This window comes from Odocoileus virginianus, chromosome 9 (genome assembly GCF_023699985.2).
Source record: "Odocoileus virginianus isolate 20LAN1187 ecotype Illinois chromosome 9, Ovbor_1.2, whole genome shotgun sequence".
Lineage (NCBI taxonomy): Eukaryota > Metazoa > Chordata > Mammalia > Artiodactyla > Cervidae > Odocoileus > Odocoileus virginianus.
Genome location: NC_069682.1, coordinates 72057549 through 72071456, shown reverse-complemented (window position 1 = coordinate 72071456; position 13908 = coordinate 72057549). Strand labels below are relative to the sequence as shown.

At 44.1% G+C, this 13908-nt stretch overlaps 1 protein-coding gene across 4 annotated transcripts in view; it reads right to left on the bottom strand.

Annotated features, from left to right (window-relative positions):
- The window catches only part of ARFGEF2 (ARF guanine nucleotide exchange factor 2), an 81406-nt gene that overhangs the window by 16871 nt on the left and 50627 nt on the right, over positions 1–13908 (bottom strand). For all 4 annotated transcript variants that reach the window (XM_070472738.1, XM_020906206.2, XM_070472739.1 and 1 more), the window contains 8 exons: positions 13642–13741; positions 11318–11358; positions 11047–11216; positions 7602–7753; positions 5607–5779; positions 3001–3161; positions 1288–1418; positions 1025–1154 (listed from right to left, as the gene is read on the bottom strand). In XM_070472738.1, coding sequence (XP_070328839.1) covers positions 1025–1154; positions 1288–1418; positions 3001–3161; positions 5607–5779; positions 7602–7753; positions 11047–11216; positions 11318–11358; positions 13642–13741 — 1058 coding nt within the window. The remainder of the gene's footprint in view (positions 1–1024; positions 1155–1287; positions 1419–3000; positions 3162–5606; positions 5780–7601; positions 7754–11046; positions 11217–11317; positions 11359–13641; positions 13742–13908) is intronic.

Genomic DNA, 13908 nt, shown 5'->3' with positions numbered 1-13908 from the left:
TACCACATGGGTATTTATCTACTGTAAACACAGACATAAACTAATGCTCGGTACTGTGGCAATTAAGTTGGGACCATCCATATGACAGAATTTAAACAGTCATTCAAAGTGATACTTCTGGGAACTCCCTGAAGGTCCAGTGGTTACAATTCTGCGCTTTCATTGCTGGGGCCCAGGTTCAATCCCTGGTCAGGGAACCAAGATCCTTGCAAGCTGTGTGGCACAGACAAAACAAAAATCAACCCCCCCCCCCCCGCCCCGAAAATGATACATCCAGAAGTTTTAGTTATGTTAATATACCTTACACAAAAATGTAAATATTGAAAATGATGTTGGACAGACAGGTTTTTCCAAAGATATACATGGCCAACAGATACATGACAAGGTGCTTAAAACCACTCATCATCAGAGAAATGCAAATCAAAGTCACAACGAGATAACACCTCGGGCCTGTCAGAATGGCCGTCATCAAAAAGACAAGAGATAACAGATGCTTGAGAGGATGTGAAGAAAAGGGAACCCTTGGGCGCTGTTGATGGAAATATACATTATGCAGCTGCTATGGAAAACAGTATGGAGGTTCCTCAAAAAATTAAAAATAGAACTACCGTATGATTCGAGAAATTCTACTTTGGGGTATATACCTACAGGAAATGAAAACATGATGCTGAAGAAACATATGCAACCTTTCATTCTCCCAACTCTTCAGAAGCTGACATGAACCGAACAGTAAGAGGCCCTCGAGGTGCCTGCTGCGCCGGCAGCTTGGTGCTCAAGGGCCGTGTGGGCACACAGCGGAGACTTATCCCCCCAGGCGTCCCCAGGTGGGAAGCTCCCCACACCACTTGATGACTGGGGGAAGAGGGCCAGGAAGGGTGACTTCCTTTTCAAAACACGCCCGAAACGGCTCGCTGTGTAAGACTTCTGTGGGCGGCGGATGCTGACGACGCAACCCTGGGCACAGACGAGGGCCAGAGCGGCTCTTCTCCCATCTCCCTGCGGCAGCGCCTTCGTCATCACCCACCTCTGACTGTTGCTCAGGGAGTTTCATGTTGTCAAAAATCCTGAACACGATTCTGAACAGGTCCTGCCACCAGTGCTTTTCAAAGGTGTGGCCATAGCTCTTCATGATCTCGAACATGACTGTGAGCCCTCTGGGGGAGACAAAGCCGGGCACGGAGGAGGGGGTGAGTGGGGGAAGAGGGAAGGGGCCGGGGGAGGCGGGGACTGAGACCCAGGCAGGGAGCGGGGAAGGGGCGCCTGGGAGGGAAGCCGGGATGCTATTACCTGGTCCGGACATCTAGCTTGCATCTGTTAATGATGCAGGAGAGCTCAAAGAGGATGGGGAACCAGCCTCGGACCCAGACTCTGTCACCAGGAGCCACGTTCATGTCGTCGCTTGTGTATTCCTGCAGCACCTATAATGAGACCATCCCTCAGAGGCAGACCCAGCAGGTGAAAGGAAGAAGTCTAAACAGAACTACAAGAAGATGAAAGCCCCTCATTTCCCCTCCTAAAAACCTCAGTTCAGCAAGGGTCTGTTGGGGAATCCTGCAGAGATGGAGACCAGTCTTTCCCAAAGGCATATGTGCAGCTTCTCCCTATGATCCTATGGACCTTTGTGGGTTTTAGAGTAAGTCGAGTGAGGCAGACCACAAGAATCCTGACGGCAGGAGGTGTTACATTAAGAAAAGCAATAAAGGTCAAATGGTGATAGCAAAATATCCAGGATGATTCAGTATCTCAGACCATTCCCAAATGTTACTCCCAAAGGGCAAGGGGGCGGCAGAGGATGAGATGATTAGATAGCATCACGGAGTCAATGGACATGAATTTGAGCAAATTCTGGTCGACAGTGGTGGACAGATGAGCCTGGTGTGCTTGCAGTCGCAAAGAGTCAGACACGGCTTGGGAACTGAACAAAAACTGTAATCTATTACTTAAAATAGGAGTGGCAGCAGCTACTATTGGCTAAGCACTTGAAATGGGCCGGGAGCTGTCAAGGTGTTTTAAATTAATTAACACTTCTCACAATTCCCTGAAGCAGGCAGAAATAATGGTCCCGCTTTGTAGATGAGTTAACTGAGGCATTAAGGCCCAAAGTCATGTGTGTAGGTGCTGGCCATCTTGACACAGTCCAGATGTGAAGCCCTATTTCCTCCGCAGCCCTTTGATCCTTAACCACTCTTGAAGAAGTGCGCTGTTGCAATGGAGTTTATCAACTCTGGTTATTTAACATTAGGCGATTTCTTCCTGTGCTTCAATTACTGCCCTTGTATAATGGGAATATAATTACCCCTCCTATAGGCCTGATGTGGGGGTTAAAGGAATCTACACACAGAACATGCCTCGAATGCTGCCTGACTTGTACTGAGTGCTCAACCAACAGTGGTTCTCATTGCCATCTCATCTCATTGAGCTGTTGCCGGAACGCGCTGTATCACCTTGGGGGCATGCACTTCTGTAAAGAATGCTCCTAAAGAGACCTGTACAGGCCGTTGGGTTAGTCGCGCTTGTTTTCACCCAAATGCAGTGTTTCGAGGCTGTCAGCTGAAGCACTTTAGGAAAGTGAGATGCAACAGAAAAACCCTCAGCATTTGTGGGAGAAAACAAAAGGTGATCTCTAAATGTGATTTCTTGGCTATATCACAGTGGCATAATGTAATTTCCTAAAAGAGAGGTTTGGTTTCTCTCAAATACAATGTCTAGCTTCTTCAGCTTTGCCAAAATTCACAGCTAAACTATTACCTTCTACAAAAACAATCTGTAGGATACTATATGAAAGTTCAGCCTAAATAGAATACTTTCACACATACAAAAGGACCAGAAAGGTAAAACCCCTGCATGCAATGGCAATATGTGGAAATAAACATCTAGTTTAGGGCAAGCACCCATTTGTAAGAGAGCAGCTGGAAAAGCTCTTTCCCAGGAAAGCAAGAGTTTCTGCCCACACCTTCTTCCCCGCCATGGCTCAAACGAGCGAGAAGAGGAACACTGTACCCGAGGTCTCTCGGAGACGTATTTCCCACAGAAGCGGATGAGCCGGATGGCTTCCATGCTCGTGTCGGGGAAAGCAGCGTTGCAGGCGAACTCTGATAAGCACTTCACAGCATCTTGAAAGGAATCGATGGCTGCAGGGAAATGGTGCTGGAAAATGGTTGCTGGGGGAACAAAGGCACATTTTAAAATAAGACCAGGATTTAGAAACGAGGATTAAACACACACACACACACACACACACACACACAGACACAGACACAGGAGATGATTACTTAAGTGAAAATCTACGGAAAGCATGTCAGTGGTCTCTGGAAGACAGGATTTCTGATGAAACTATTCAGGAACGAATGCACTGAGTACAACTAAGGCTAAACTGCACTGCTTCCTGAGCTCAAGCAATGAGGTAAAGGCCCAAATATTCATTCATTTAATGGACATTTACTGAGTGCCAACCACATGTAAAGTATGTAAAGCAACTATACTGCAATAAAAATTAATTAATAAAATATAAAATTATGGATAAGCTGGGGGAAAAAAAGCCCACAAAGTGTGGTTGTGGGCCCCAGGGACAGAGACAAGCAACTGAACTTCCCGCCTTCGCTCCAATGGGTAAGGAGGACAACAGTCACCTAGATCAGTAGACATGTAAAATAATCCCAGGTGGGGTGCTGGGTGAGGGGACAGAAGACAGGAAAGGCTGCTGGTGGCGGAAGGACTCTGGGAAGAGCTCCTTTCTGAGATGCGGCCCTAAAGAAGTGAGATAGGACTGCCAAGAGGAGACCAAGCTCCACCAGGATGACAAGATGTCCGTTTTAGGATGGAGTCAGCAGAACTGGGAGAGATATATAAACGTGGATGTATGTGAGGCTGGCCCAGAGGGTCTGCCTGACAGAAGCTGAACACTGAGGGAAGCGCCGGCCCCAGTTCTGTGACCCTGAGCACATCCCTTCATTCCCTGGCTGCTTCCGCCCTAAGATCACACCTACTGCTGCCTTGCTGGGACCTTGTGAAGACAAAGGGAGACAAGGAAGGTCAGTGAGCCAAAGCTGACAGGCAGTTTAGAAATTGAAAGTTTTCAAAATCTTACAAGTACCAAGAATATGAGTGACAAGAATTTTAAAAAATTTAAAAGACCTAAAAAAAAAAATCAAAGCTGACCCAATGTCTTACAATGTCCACAAACAGCAAGACCGGAAAACAGGCAGGCCCAGGGACTGAGGTCAGGGCAGGGTGCAGGGGCATGGCACCAGTTCCGGGCTGGGCTGCAGGTGGCAGTCCTCCTCCACCACCTCCCGGCTGGGTGACCTCAGACAAGCTCTCCTATCTATCTCACTTTCCTGTGTCTGTCTCCTCTCCAATAAAACAGGGGGAAATACTGGTATCCACATCAGTGGGTTCAAACAACCCCAGACCAAAACTATCCTGGAAAAAAAAATCTCTGAAAGTTCTAAAACACAAAACTTGAATTGCTGCATGCCGGCAACTAGGTACACAGCCTTATGTTGTATCATGTATTATGAGTAACCTACATATGATTAAAGGAAACAGGAGGATGTGCAATGGTTTGATGCTATTTCATCTTAGGGACTTGAGCATCCATGGATTTGGTACCTGAGGAGGGTCTTGGAACCAGTTTCTGACAGATATGAAGGGATGACTATGTAGTTAGTCCTTGTAACTCATGGTACTCGTGTTCTTCAAAGGTGCTGTGAGCAATGCATTAGCAAACACTGAACCATCACTCCTTGGCGGAATGGAGTTAGGTTCCTGTGAGCTATGCTCACAATCCTTTCATCAACCTATCAACACACAAACTTGCTTTGTGTGTATTCCTGTCTAAAGACAACTTACTTAAGACTATTTTGTTGGCTCACTGACACTGAACTTGCAGCCAACAGCAAGGCAGCTCATGCCTGAGCAAAGCTAAGACATGTATTTTCTCCATAAAGTACCACACAGATGTCCTGCCCTGAGGACACTGGCCAGCACATCAGCACTATGCTAGGGACTCATGTAAAAGTGGAGTCACAAACTAAGACAAGGATGCCAAAAACATGGGAGTTTTTTTTTTAACCACAGAAAGGATACTTATTTTTTATTTGGCTGTGCCACTCAGCACGCAGGATCTTAGTTTCCTGACCAGGGTCCAAACCCACGGGCCCTATGCTGGAAGTGCAGAATCTTAACCACTGGACCACCAGGGAAGGCCCCGCTTGTTTATTTACAGTAAAAAAGCTGAAATGTGAAGGCCTTGTTCAGTCTCAGCTGGGAACAGGCACCCTGGGCGACAAGCATTTTGCTGCTCTGTGTGTGTTCATGTCAGCAAGTGACCACCAAAAGGCCAGCAATTTTGGTTCTGGGGTTACATATAAATTTTGGTGAGTAGGTGAATTCACAAAAGTAGAGTCTGTGAATGAGGGTCGACTGTGCTTCCTTTCATGGCTAAGCACATGTTAAGAGCCCAGCATACCACGTGACACATGAGTACATCACAGTGTAGCTGAAACAAGGAAGCCCCTTTTGGGAGTAAACTAGACGGGAGTTAAGTGGTCACCCTCCTAGACTTGCATGTGGGGCATCAGTCAGGAGGGAATGGAGACACTCACTGACGATGTGGCCCGTAGTCTGGAAGGCCAGCTCCACGATGTTCCCGTCGTGATCCGAGGCCGCCTGGTGGAAGACGGCGAAGATGTTCTTCCAGCCTGAGCGGATGTTGGCCGCCTGGGAGTTCACCATCTGGGCAACGCAGCGGATCACCATGTCCCGGATGGTTGGAGACCTGAGGAAGGAGCAGGCAGCCATGTCATCTGCACTTTGGACGGTGGGAAGATAAACGATACGGCTCAATCCTTAGAAGCAGTACTTAAAAAAAACTTTCTTTAAGCATATAGTAGTCCAGATTCATTAAAAAGAAAAAAATTAGAGACAAAAAGAAAATAATAACAGGATAGTCAATGGGGCAGTTAGTTGCCTAGTCAGCGGTCATCCTCCCATCTCCTTAATAACAGAAATCTGATTTCACCTGGGCAGCCACATGCTTGATCTCAGGCAACCAGCATAAATAGTGTAAGCAAGGTGACAAAATTGTTTCATGTGCCAGATCCTCAATTTCCCAGTCTCCCTTGCAGCTAGGGAAGCCACATGATCTGTTCAGACCAATTAGATGTAAGAGAAAAATCTATGCGCATGGGAGGGGAGGGGTTTCTGGGAAGGTCCTGCTTTTGTCTTAAAAGGAATACACTTGTGAGGTGCTGCCCTCTTTCCTCTTGTTCCCATTCTGATGGTGGGCTCTGTCCCTTAAAATTACTCCCACTGTGAACACGGCATGATGTCTGGAGCTGAAGTCTCCATCCAGAAATCATGCAACAATAAGCTCAAGCAAGAAAAGCACCCTGTTTGAGGTCAAACAAGGGACAGAAAGAACCTGGTTCCTTGGCCGCAATGTGGGCTACGGGACCAGTGCTGGGACTGTCTGCCTCTGACTTGTTAAGCAAACAGTCCACAGCCTTGTGGTCAATTCTTCTGGCCCCAAACATTTAGAGTAACATACTCATAATTCTTCCATCCAGAGATAACCATTCCTAAAAGTGCATATCCTCTCAGATTTTTGGGCAGAGATATTTGTATATGGTAAATATATATACTTGGATGGGAATATACATACTTAACTTAAGACGAATATTTAAAATTATTACAAAATAAAACCTGAAGACAGAAGAAATGGTCCATTTCCTGAAGCAGCTGCAAGGTTCAACATGGTGTTTCCCTAGATACTTACAACAGATAAGAATGTATGTCTCTAAACACACCTCAGCTGACGGCCCCCACACAGGAGTGCTCCCCTTACCCTGACACTGTTTTTCAGAGTGGTTGTTACCACTGACTAAACATTTTGTGTTTATTTTATCTATCTTATTAGAATATAAACAGGAATTAAACATTTTTTATTATGGAGAATTTAATTTACATAAAAGAGAAGATGGGGTAATAAACACACATAGACCCATCACTTAGCTGCAATGATCACCAAATCAGGGCCAAACAAAGCAGGAACTTTTGCCTGTTTTCTGTATTGTTGTATGGTTGGCAGCAAGAATATTATGTAGTGGATGGCAGGCCTCAAAAAATATAGGCCGAGTGAGTGAATGAACAGAGTGACTACTTCAGAGGGACAGCTGTCCTGACCTCTCTTATCACCTCCCTGGGGCATAAATGCTGGGTCAGACAATTTCTCACCCTGTTCAAGGATACTTTGGCAGTGGCCCTTTCTCTGAATTTCCCTGGCACCAGCCCAGGTAAGGATGCATGACATATTTCTACTAGCTGCAGTGGTGTGATCTGCCCTCTGTAGAAGGTGAGGAAGAGATCTCAGTGGGATTTACTTAGAAAAAATAGGTGTGAAGCTCATTTCATCTGCTTCCACCAACGAGAGAGGAAAAAAGACCAACTGTGTGGTTATTTCAGCGCAAAATGCAAGTGAGCTCCGCAAGGACTGAGACTTCACCTGTCTACTACCTGGTACAAGATACTCAGACAGTTTGTTAGGAGACCTTTTTAGATCCCAGCAGGGGTCTAAGGGTCTTCCAGAATAATGCACATACCTGTTTTTCTTCATAATATGCTCAAAAGGCCTCAGAAAATCTTTCTGGAAACGAAAGTTGGCTAATTCTCCCTTCTCAAGGAACTTCATGGAGAGTTGCCTTAATGAGTCAACAGCAAAGATAGCCACATCCTCATTGGGGTTACAGCCAACCTAAGCAGGAACAGGAGGAGAGGTGAAGCAGGCTCAGTGGAACAACTGTGGATGTGGGGTTCTGAACCTCAAACATGGCAGCCCACCTCCAAAATAAATGCTCTCGGAAAATAGACCTCAGGAGGAAGAAAAAGGTCTTTCTTGGCTAGTACCTCTACAATTTAAAGTTTCACAACAAAATACATTAAACATGCTTTTAAAATATGCTCACTTTGTGTTTCTGTGTCACGTTTTGATAATTCATACACTATTTCAGATCTTTTCATCATTATTACATTTGCTACGATGATCTGTGATCAGTGATCTTTGATGTTACTATCTGCAAAAAGATTACAACTTGCTGAAGGCTCAGGTGATGGTTTACATTTTTTTAGCAATAAACTATTTTAAAATTAAGCTATGTACATTTTTTTATTATTATATAGTTAATAGACTACAGTATAGAGTAAGCATAACTTGTTTGAAAGTGTTATTCGCTCAGTCATGTCTGACTCTTTGCAAGCCCATGGACTGTAGCTTGCCAGGTTCCCGTCCATAGAATTCTCCAGGTGAGAATACTGGAGTGGGTAGCCATTCCTTTCTCCAGGGGATCTTCTCAACCCAGGGACTGAACCCAGGTCTCCTTCATTGCAGGAAGATTTTTTTACCATCTGAGCCACCAATCAAAAAGTTCACATGACTCACTTCACTGTGGTATTCACTTTACTGCTTTGGTCTGGAATTGAACCTGTAGCATCTCTGAGGTTAGCCTGTATATCGAATGGATTAAAAAAATAATTAGCTTTGATGAGGGTCTGGCTGAGGGTTGCTGATGGTCAAAGGTGCTGTTAACTGTATGTAATATTTTATAGTGTTCATGTAATGTTTTAAAACGTTCATGTAATGTTCATGTGATATTTTAAAATGTTCATGTCATGGTGATGTAATTAGAGACTAGTAACAATATTATTCCCTAGCTAAAAATCCCTGGTAGCTTCAGCAATACACTCTGCAGCTTTGCGCACCCCTGGACACACTTGTGCCCTAATCTGCAAGAGAAACACGTGACTGTCCCAGTGACTGCGGGAATCCCGAGAGCTCTACTCCACCACCCGCCTGTTCAAACCCAGGCTTCTCACGTGCCCCGGCTCCCATGGGAAACAGAACATCCTGTGGTGGTGGAAAGAGTGAAGAGCCCCAGACTGAGCAACTGAGCATGCCACAACCTTGCACTTCACAGCACTGATGAGCTGGAACGGGCATAAGTAATGAGGCTGACAAGCAGGAAATGTCTAACTACTCCCTGCCAGCCTAGGTCTCAAGCGTGTCACAGGCTTGGACAAGATACAAGGTGCAGTCATGCTAATGATTCACATTTTCTCTCTCAAACAAGTTCCTATCAATGATGTCCACTAGGAATTTATTGACCCAGAATGGTGGGAAAGATGGGCACCGAGTAGTTTGATTACTTTAGGTGACAATGTTACCCTTCACTCAACAGACATTTACTTTGGGTCATCTACAAGCTCTGGTGGCTCCCGCCTCACTGAGGGTTCAGAAAGGTCACTTCCAGAGAGGCTGGACACAGTGCACTGCCTGAGCCTTTACCATCAACTATTTTATCATGAGGCCTTCGCAGGTGGCTCAGTGGTAAAGAATCCGTCTGCTGATGCAGGAAAAGCAAGTTCAATCCCTGGGTTGGGAAGATCCCCTGGAGAGGGAAGTGGCAAACCACTGCAGTATTCTTGCCTGGAAAATCCCAGGATAGAGGAGCCTGGCAGGCTATAGTCCATGGGGTTGCAAAAGAACTGGGTATGACTTCGTGACTAAACAATTTTATCACAGAATGCAAGTGAGTTCCATGAGGGCAGGGACCTCATCTGTCTACTACTTGGTACAAGGCACTCAGCTAGTTTGGTAAACAGATGGTGTGCTCAGAAGTACCTCATTTAGAGCTGATAAGGAAGCAAAGTAACAACAAACTCTAATTAGCTGATGGGCCAAGTCAGAAGCAAGGCTGCATGTGGTAGTGCCTCCTTCCCAAAGTGGGGTCCCACGGCTGCCCGGGACAGCCAGCACTACGCCCAGTCTGCATGCAGAGACGTCACACTGAGAGCTGGCCACTGACCGCTGTGCGCTATTTACACTACGAAATCGGCAAACGCTACAAATGATTCACCACTGCTCAACTGTTTGTTCTAAATCCCAATGGCAGATTACTTCTTATGATTTTCTTCTATTCAATGTAGAGAGAACAGTTCTCTTTTGGATAAGCTGTCTTTTATTAACAGTATTTCTAAGCATCTGTGTTACAATTCTTTATCTCCAGGCCTGAGAAAACTGTTTTGAAATCATGAAATGCGTTTTGGTAGGAAACAGTATTATTAAGCTGTTGGTTTTTCCTTAAAAAGCAAATGACATTACAGATACATACATTTATGTATGTAATATATATTTTGATTTCATTTGTTCAGTACACACGTGCATGTGTCTGTATGTATACAATGAAACCTCTCATGGACAGCAATCTGGCTTTCTCTCCGTAGTTTTCAGTTTAGAACACAGAAGCCTCTGGCTTGTTTCTGGTTTAAATAAATGTTAAGTTTCCTCAAAAAGATTTCAGATGAGGGGTGGTGATAGAAGCCAGAATATAAGAAGCAGTGACATTTATAATGCAACTATAAGGAACGTAACTTAATCTTTGGTCATTCAGAAGGTGCTTCAGGATTTCACAATGCTTTCAAGCATCAATATGTTTGTCCAGTGATTGTAATGCTTTTTATGGTGTGAGCCTACATCCTGAATATGGGATATTAAAGTATTTTATACACAAATGGATTTTTAACTCATTCTCCATAAGTTCTATCAATATGTAAGTATGCTATCAGTTGTTCTTGACTCCACAGGGAAAGTGAATTTTGGCACCTAAACACTCAATCGCTTGTGTTTTGAATTTAGTCGCCTGCCTTTATAATGCAACTATAAGGAACGTAACTTAATCTTTGGTCATTCAGAAGGTGCTTCAGGATTTCACAATGCTTTCAAGCATCAATATGTTTGTCCAGTGATTGTAATGCTTTTTATGGTGTGAGCCTACATCCTGAATATGGGATATTAAAGTATTTTATACACAAATGGATTTTTAACTCATTCTCCATAAGTTCTATCAATATGTAAGTATGCTATCAGTTGTTCTTGACTCCACAGGGAAAGTGAATTTTGGCACCTAAACACTCAATCGCTTGTGTTTTGAATTTAGTCGCCTGCCTTTTCTTTGGACATCAATAGAGAGGTTGTTGAATCTGAAGAGTTACCTTATTGAAGTGATCTCCGATCACGTGCCATATTCGGGACCACTGCAGTCGGATCCGATTCATGTTGTAGTAAGAGATCTCCACGATCTTCTGCAAGCTGAACATGCGGGGATGGTGGGGGGAAGCCAGCTCGTCCATGGACACGGCACACAGCCAGCGGACAAAGTCAACTACAGGCCAGACCCAACAACACACGCGAGACCGCGTTAGTAATGGTCAGACAGTTATAACAGGAGGCTCTGCAGTTGTCACAGGTGAGTCACATACTTACCTATTGCATTTCCATCCAGCCTGGTAGAGCCAGTAAAAATTCTAGGAAGAAGATTCCAGATATAATAAAATAAAAATTAGATTTGAAAGATGAAGGTTCAATTTCAAACACTCAGAAAAGGCAAAAAGGACATTTCAGGTTTGGTACTTCCACTAAAATAAACTATGAGGCATCAGAGGCACAGAACTGGTCAACGAGGTGCACTGAGAGCAGAAATGCTTATACTGGTAGGAAGAGAAAAGCAACATCAAAAGGCCGGGGAAAGTCAAAATATGATAGTGTGGAACATGGCATTCCACGGCAGTGGGAATGCAAACTGAGGACCTTTAAAAAGTTGTTCCTCCATAAGAGCAACCAAAAAAACTGACAAAAATTTAACAAATTTTTCAGATCTGAACTCTGGAAATTACCAAAGGCTTGGGACAATATTTATTCAAGAAAAATGGCTGAATCTTTAGGCAGCATATAGTAGACCATGTTTATTTTAATCCATCCTGCCAATCTCTCTTTAGATTTAGATCCGAATAGGCTGAAAGTAAAAGTATGAAAAAAGTACCACATGCAAACAGTGAACAAAAAGAAAACAAGAGTAGCCGTACTGATATCAGACAATACAGACTTAAAACTGGAGTCATTACTAGAAACAAAGAGTACTTTACAATAATAAATGACTTAATATGTGAAGAAGACCCAATAACTGTACATATATGTTTACCAACAGAGGGGCGCTCTGGTGGCTCAGTGGTAAAGAGTCCCCCTGCAATGCAAGAGACCTGGTTTGATCCCTGGGCTGGAAATATCTCCTGGAGAAGGAAGTGGCAACCCACTCCAGTATTCGTCAGGAGAATGCTTATGGACAGAGGATGCTACAGCCCATGGGGTCTTGAAGAGTTGGACAGGACTTAGCAATGAACAAAAGAGCCCCAAAATCATGGGGGAAAAAGATATACTTGAAAGGGGAAAATAAAACAATTCAAACAATGTCCAGATTCAGCAGATCTACACAGGCAGGAAGTGTACTAGTGTTTACAGAACTGGGGAGTGACTTCTAAAAAATGTGGGGCTTCTTAATGGGATGACGAAAAAGCTCTGAAATCAGATGGCTGCACAACTCTGCATATACTAAAAACCACTGACTGTATGTACATTTTAGAAGAGTAAGTCTTAAGATATATGAATTATGTCTCAATTTAAGAAATGTAACAGCACACAGGTGCTAGACAAGCTTCTATTGTCCACCATCCGGCTAAGGCAGAGAAACAGGGGAGAGATGTGCAGTTAATAGTGGAACAAACATTTTGTTCTATTAGCCCAAACCTAAGAGGAAAAAGTGGGGAAAACTCAACAGAAGTGTGTCGCAGACAGTATTTCTATTGGAGAGAAGGAGAAAAGCAACAGGAGGAAGATGATCAAAACATGCTAACAAAGAGTTTAAAATATAAGAAAATTGTTCTGACAGCAATATAAATGATGTCACAAATTCTATACTGCTATTATCTGAAATTATTTATATTTAATGTATATGATCATTCATTGGCAATTTTCAGGAGTTTGTTGACTTTTAAGAAAATTCCTATTTTAAGCCCTAGTATGGAAACGGCAACCGACTCTAGTGTTCTTGCTTGGGAAATCCCATGGACGGGGAACCTGGTGGGCTACAGGCCAGGTGGATGCAAGAGAGCCGGACATGACTTAGCAAGTAAACAACAACATAATGAATATCTTTAAATGAGAATATCTGTATTTCTCCTGGATGCTTAGGTCAAGTTTTAAGTAAACAGAAACAACTGAAAGGCTGTGAAGAAAAAGAAATAGAAACGCCAACTTGGCCAACTCTCACTTATGGGTAGGCTTTAAATCCAACACTCTTTTCGAAATTTTTTAAAAAGTAACTTCCAAACTAAGGAAATATAAAACATTAGCACAAACAAAAACTCTTGTTTTTGACATAATTTGGTCAGAAAGTTAAAGCTTTAATTTTATTTATTGGCAGTGCTGCGTGGCTTGTGGGATTTTAGTTCCCCAAGTGGGGACTGAACCCAGACCCTAGGCAGGGAGGGCGTAGGGCCCCAACTGCTGGATTGCCAAGGAATTCCCCAAAATATAGTTTTTAAAAAGGTTATGGCAGCTCAAGATCAAACTCCAAATGAGTGTGAAGGTAATTGGCGGCTGTGGGCCACATGCGCTTTGACTCTTTCTGAGTTTGAGTGGTCTGGGGCGCCAACACAGCAGTCAGACAAATTAGGGCCCTTCACAGCCAGCGGCCACACGGAAGGCGCCAAGGCACTCAGTGGCCCAGCTTCAATGGAGAGCAAACTCGCTACCTGTCTACAGCCACCACCACGCTCTGAGAGCTGGTCTCGCCGACCGACTCCTGGAGGCTGGCCATCTGTCTCTTGTCCACTCCGCCGCTCACCAAATTACCTGAAACACAGCGCACGAAAGCAACAGTGCTTCTGAAACAGTCAAGTGAAGAGAACCAAGTATCCTGTGACATCAACGTGCACAGGCAAGAGACTGTGAGATTGGTTTGCAAGTGAAAAAAAAAAAACTACCCTCCAATGATGGCAGAATAAAACTAACTCAAGTTT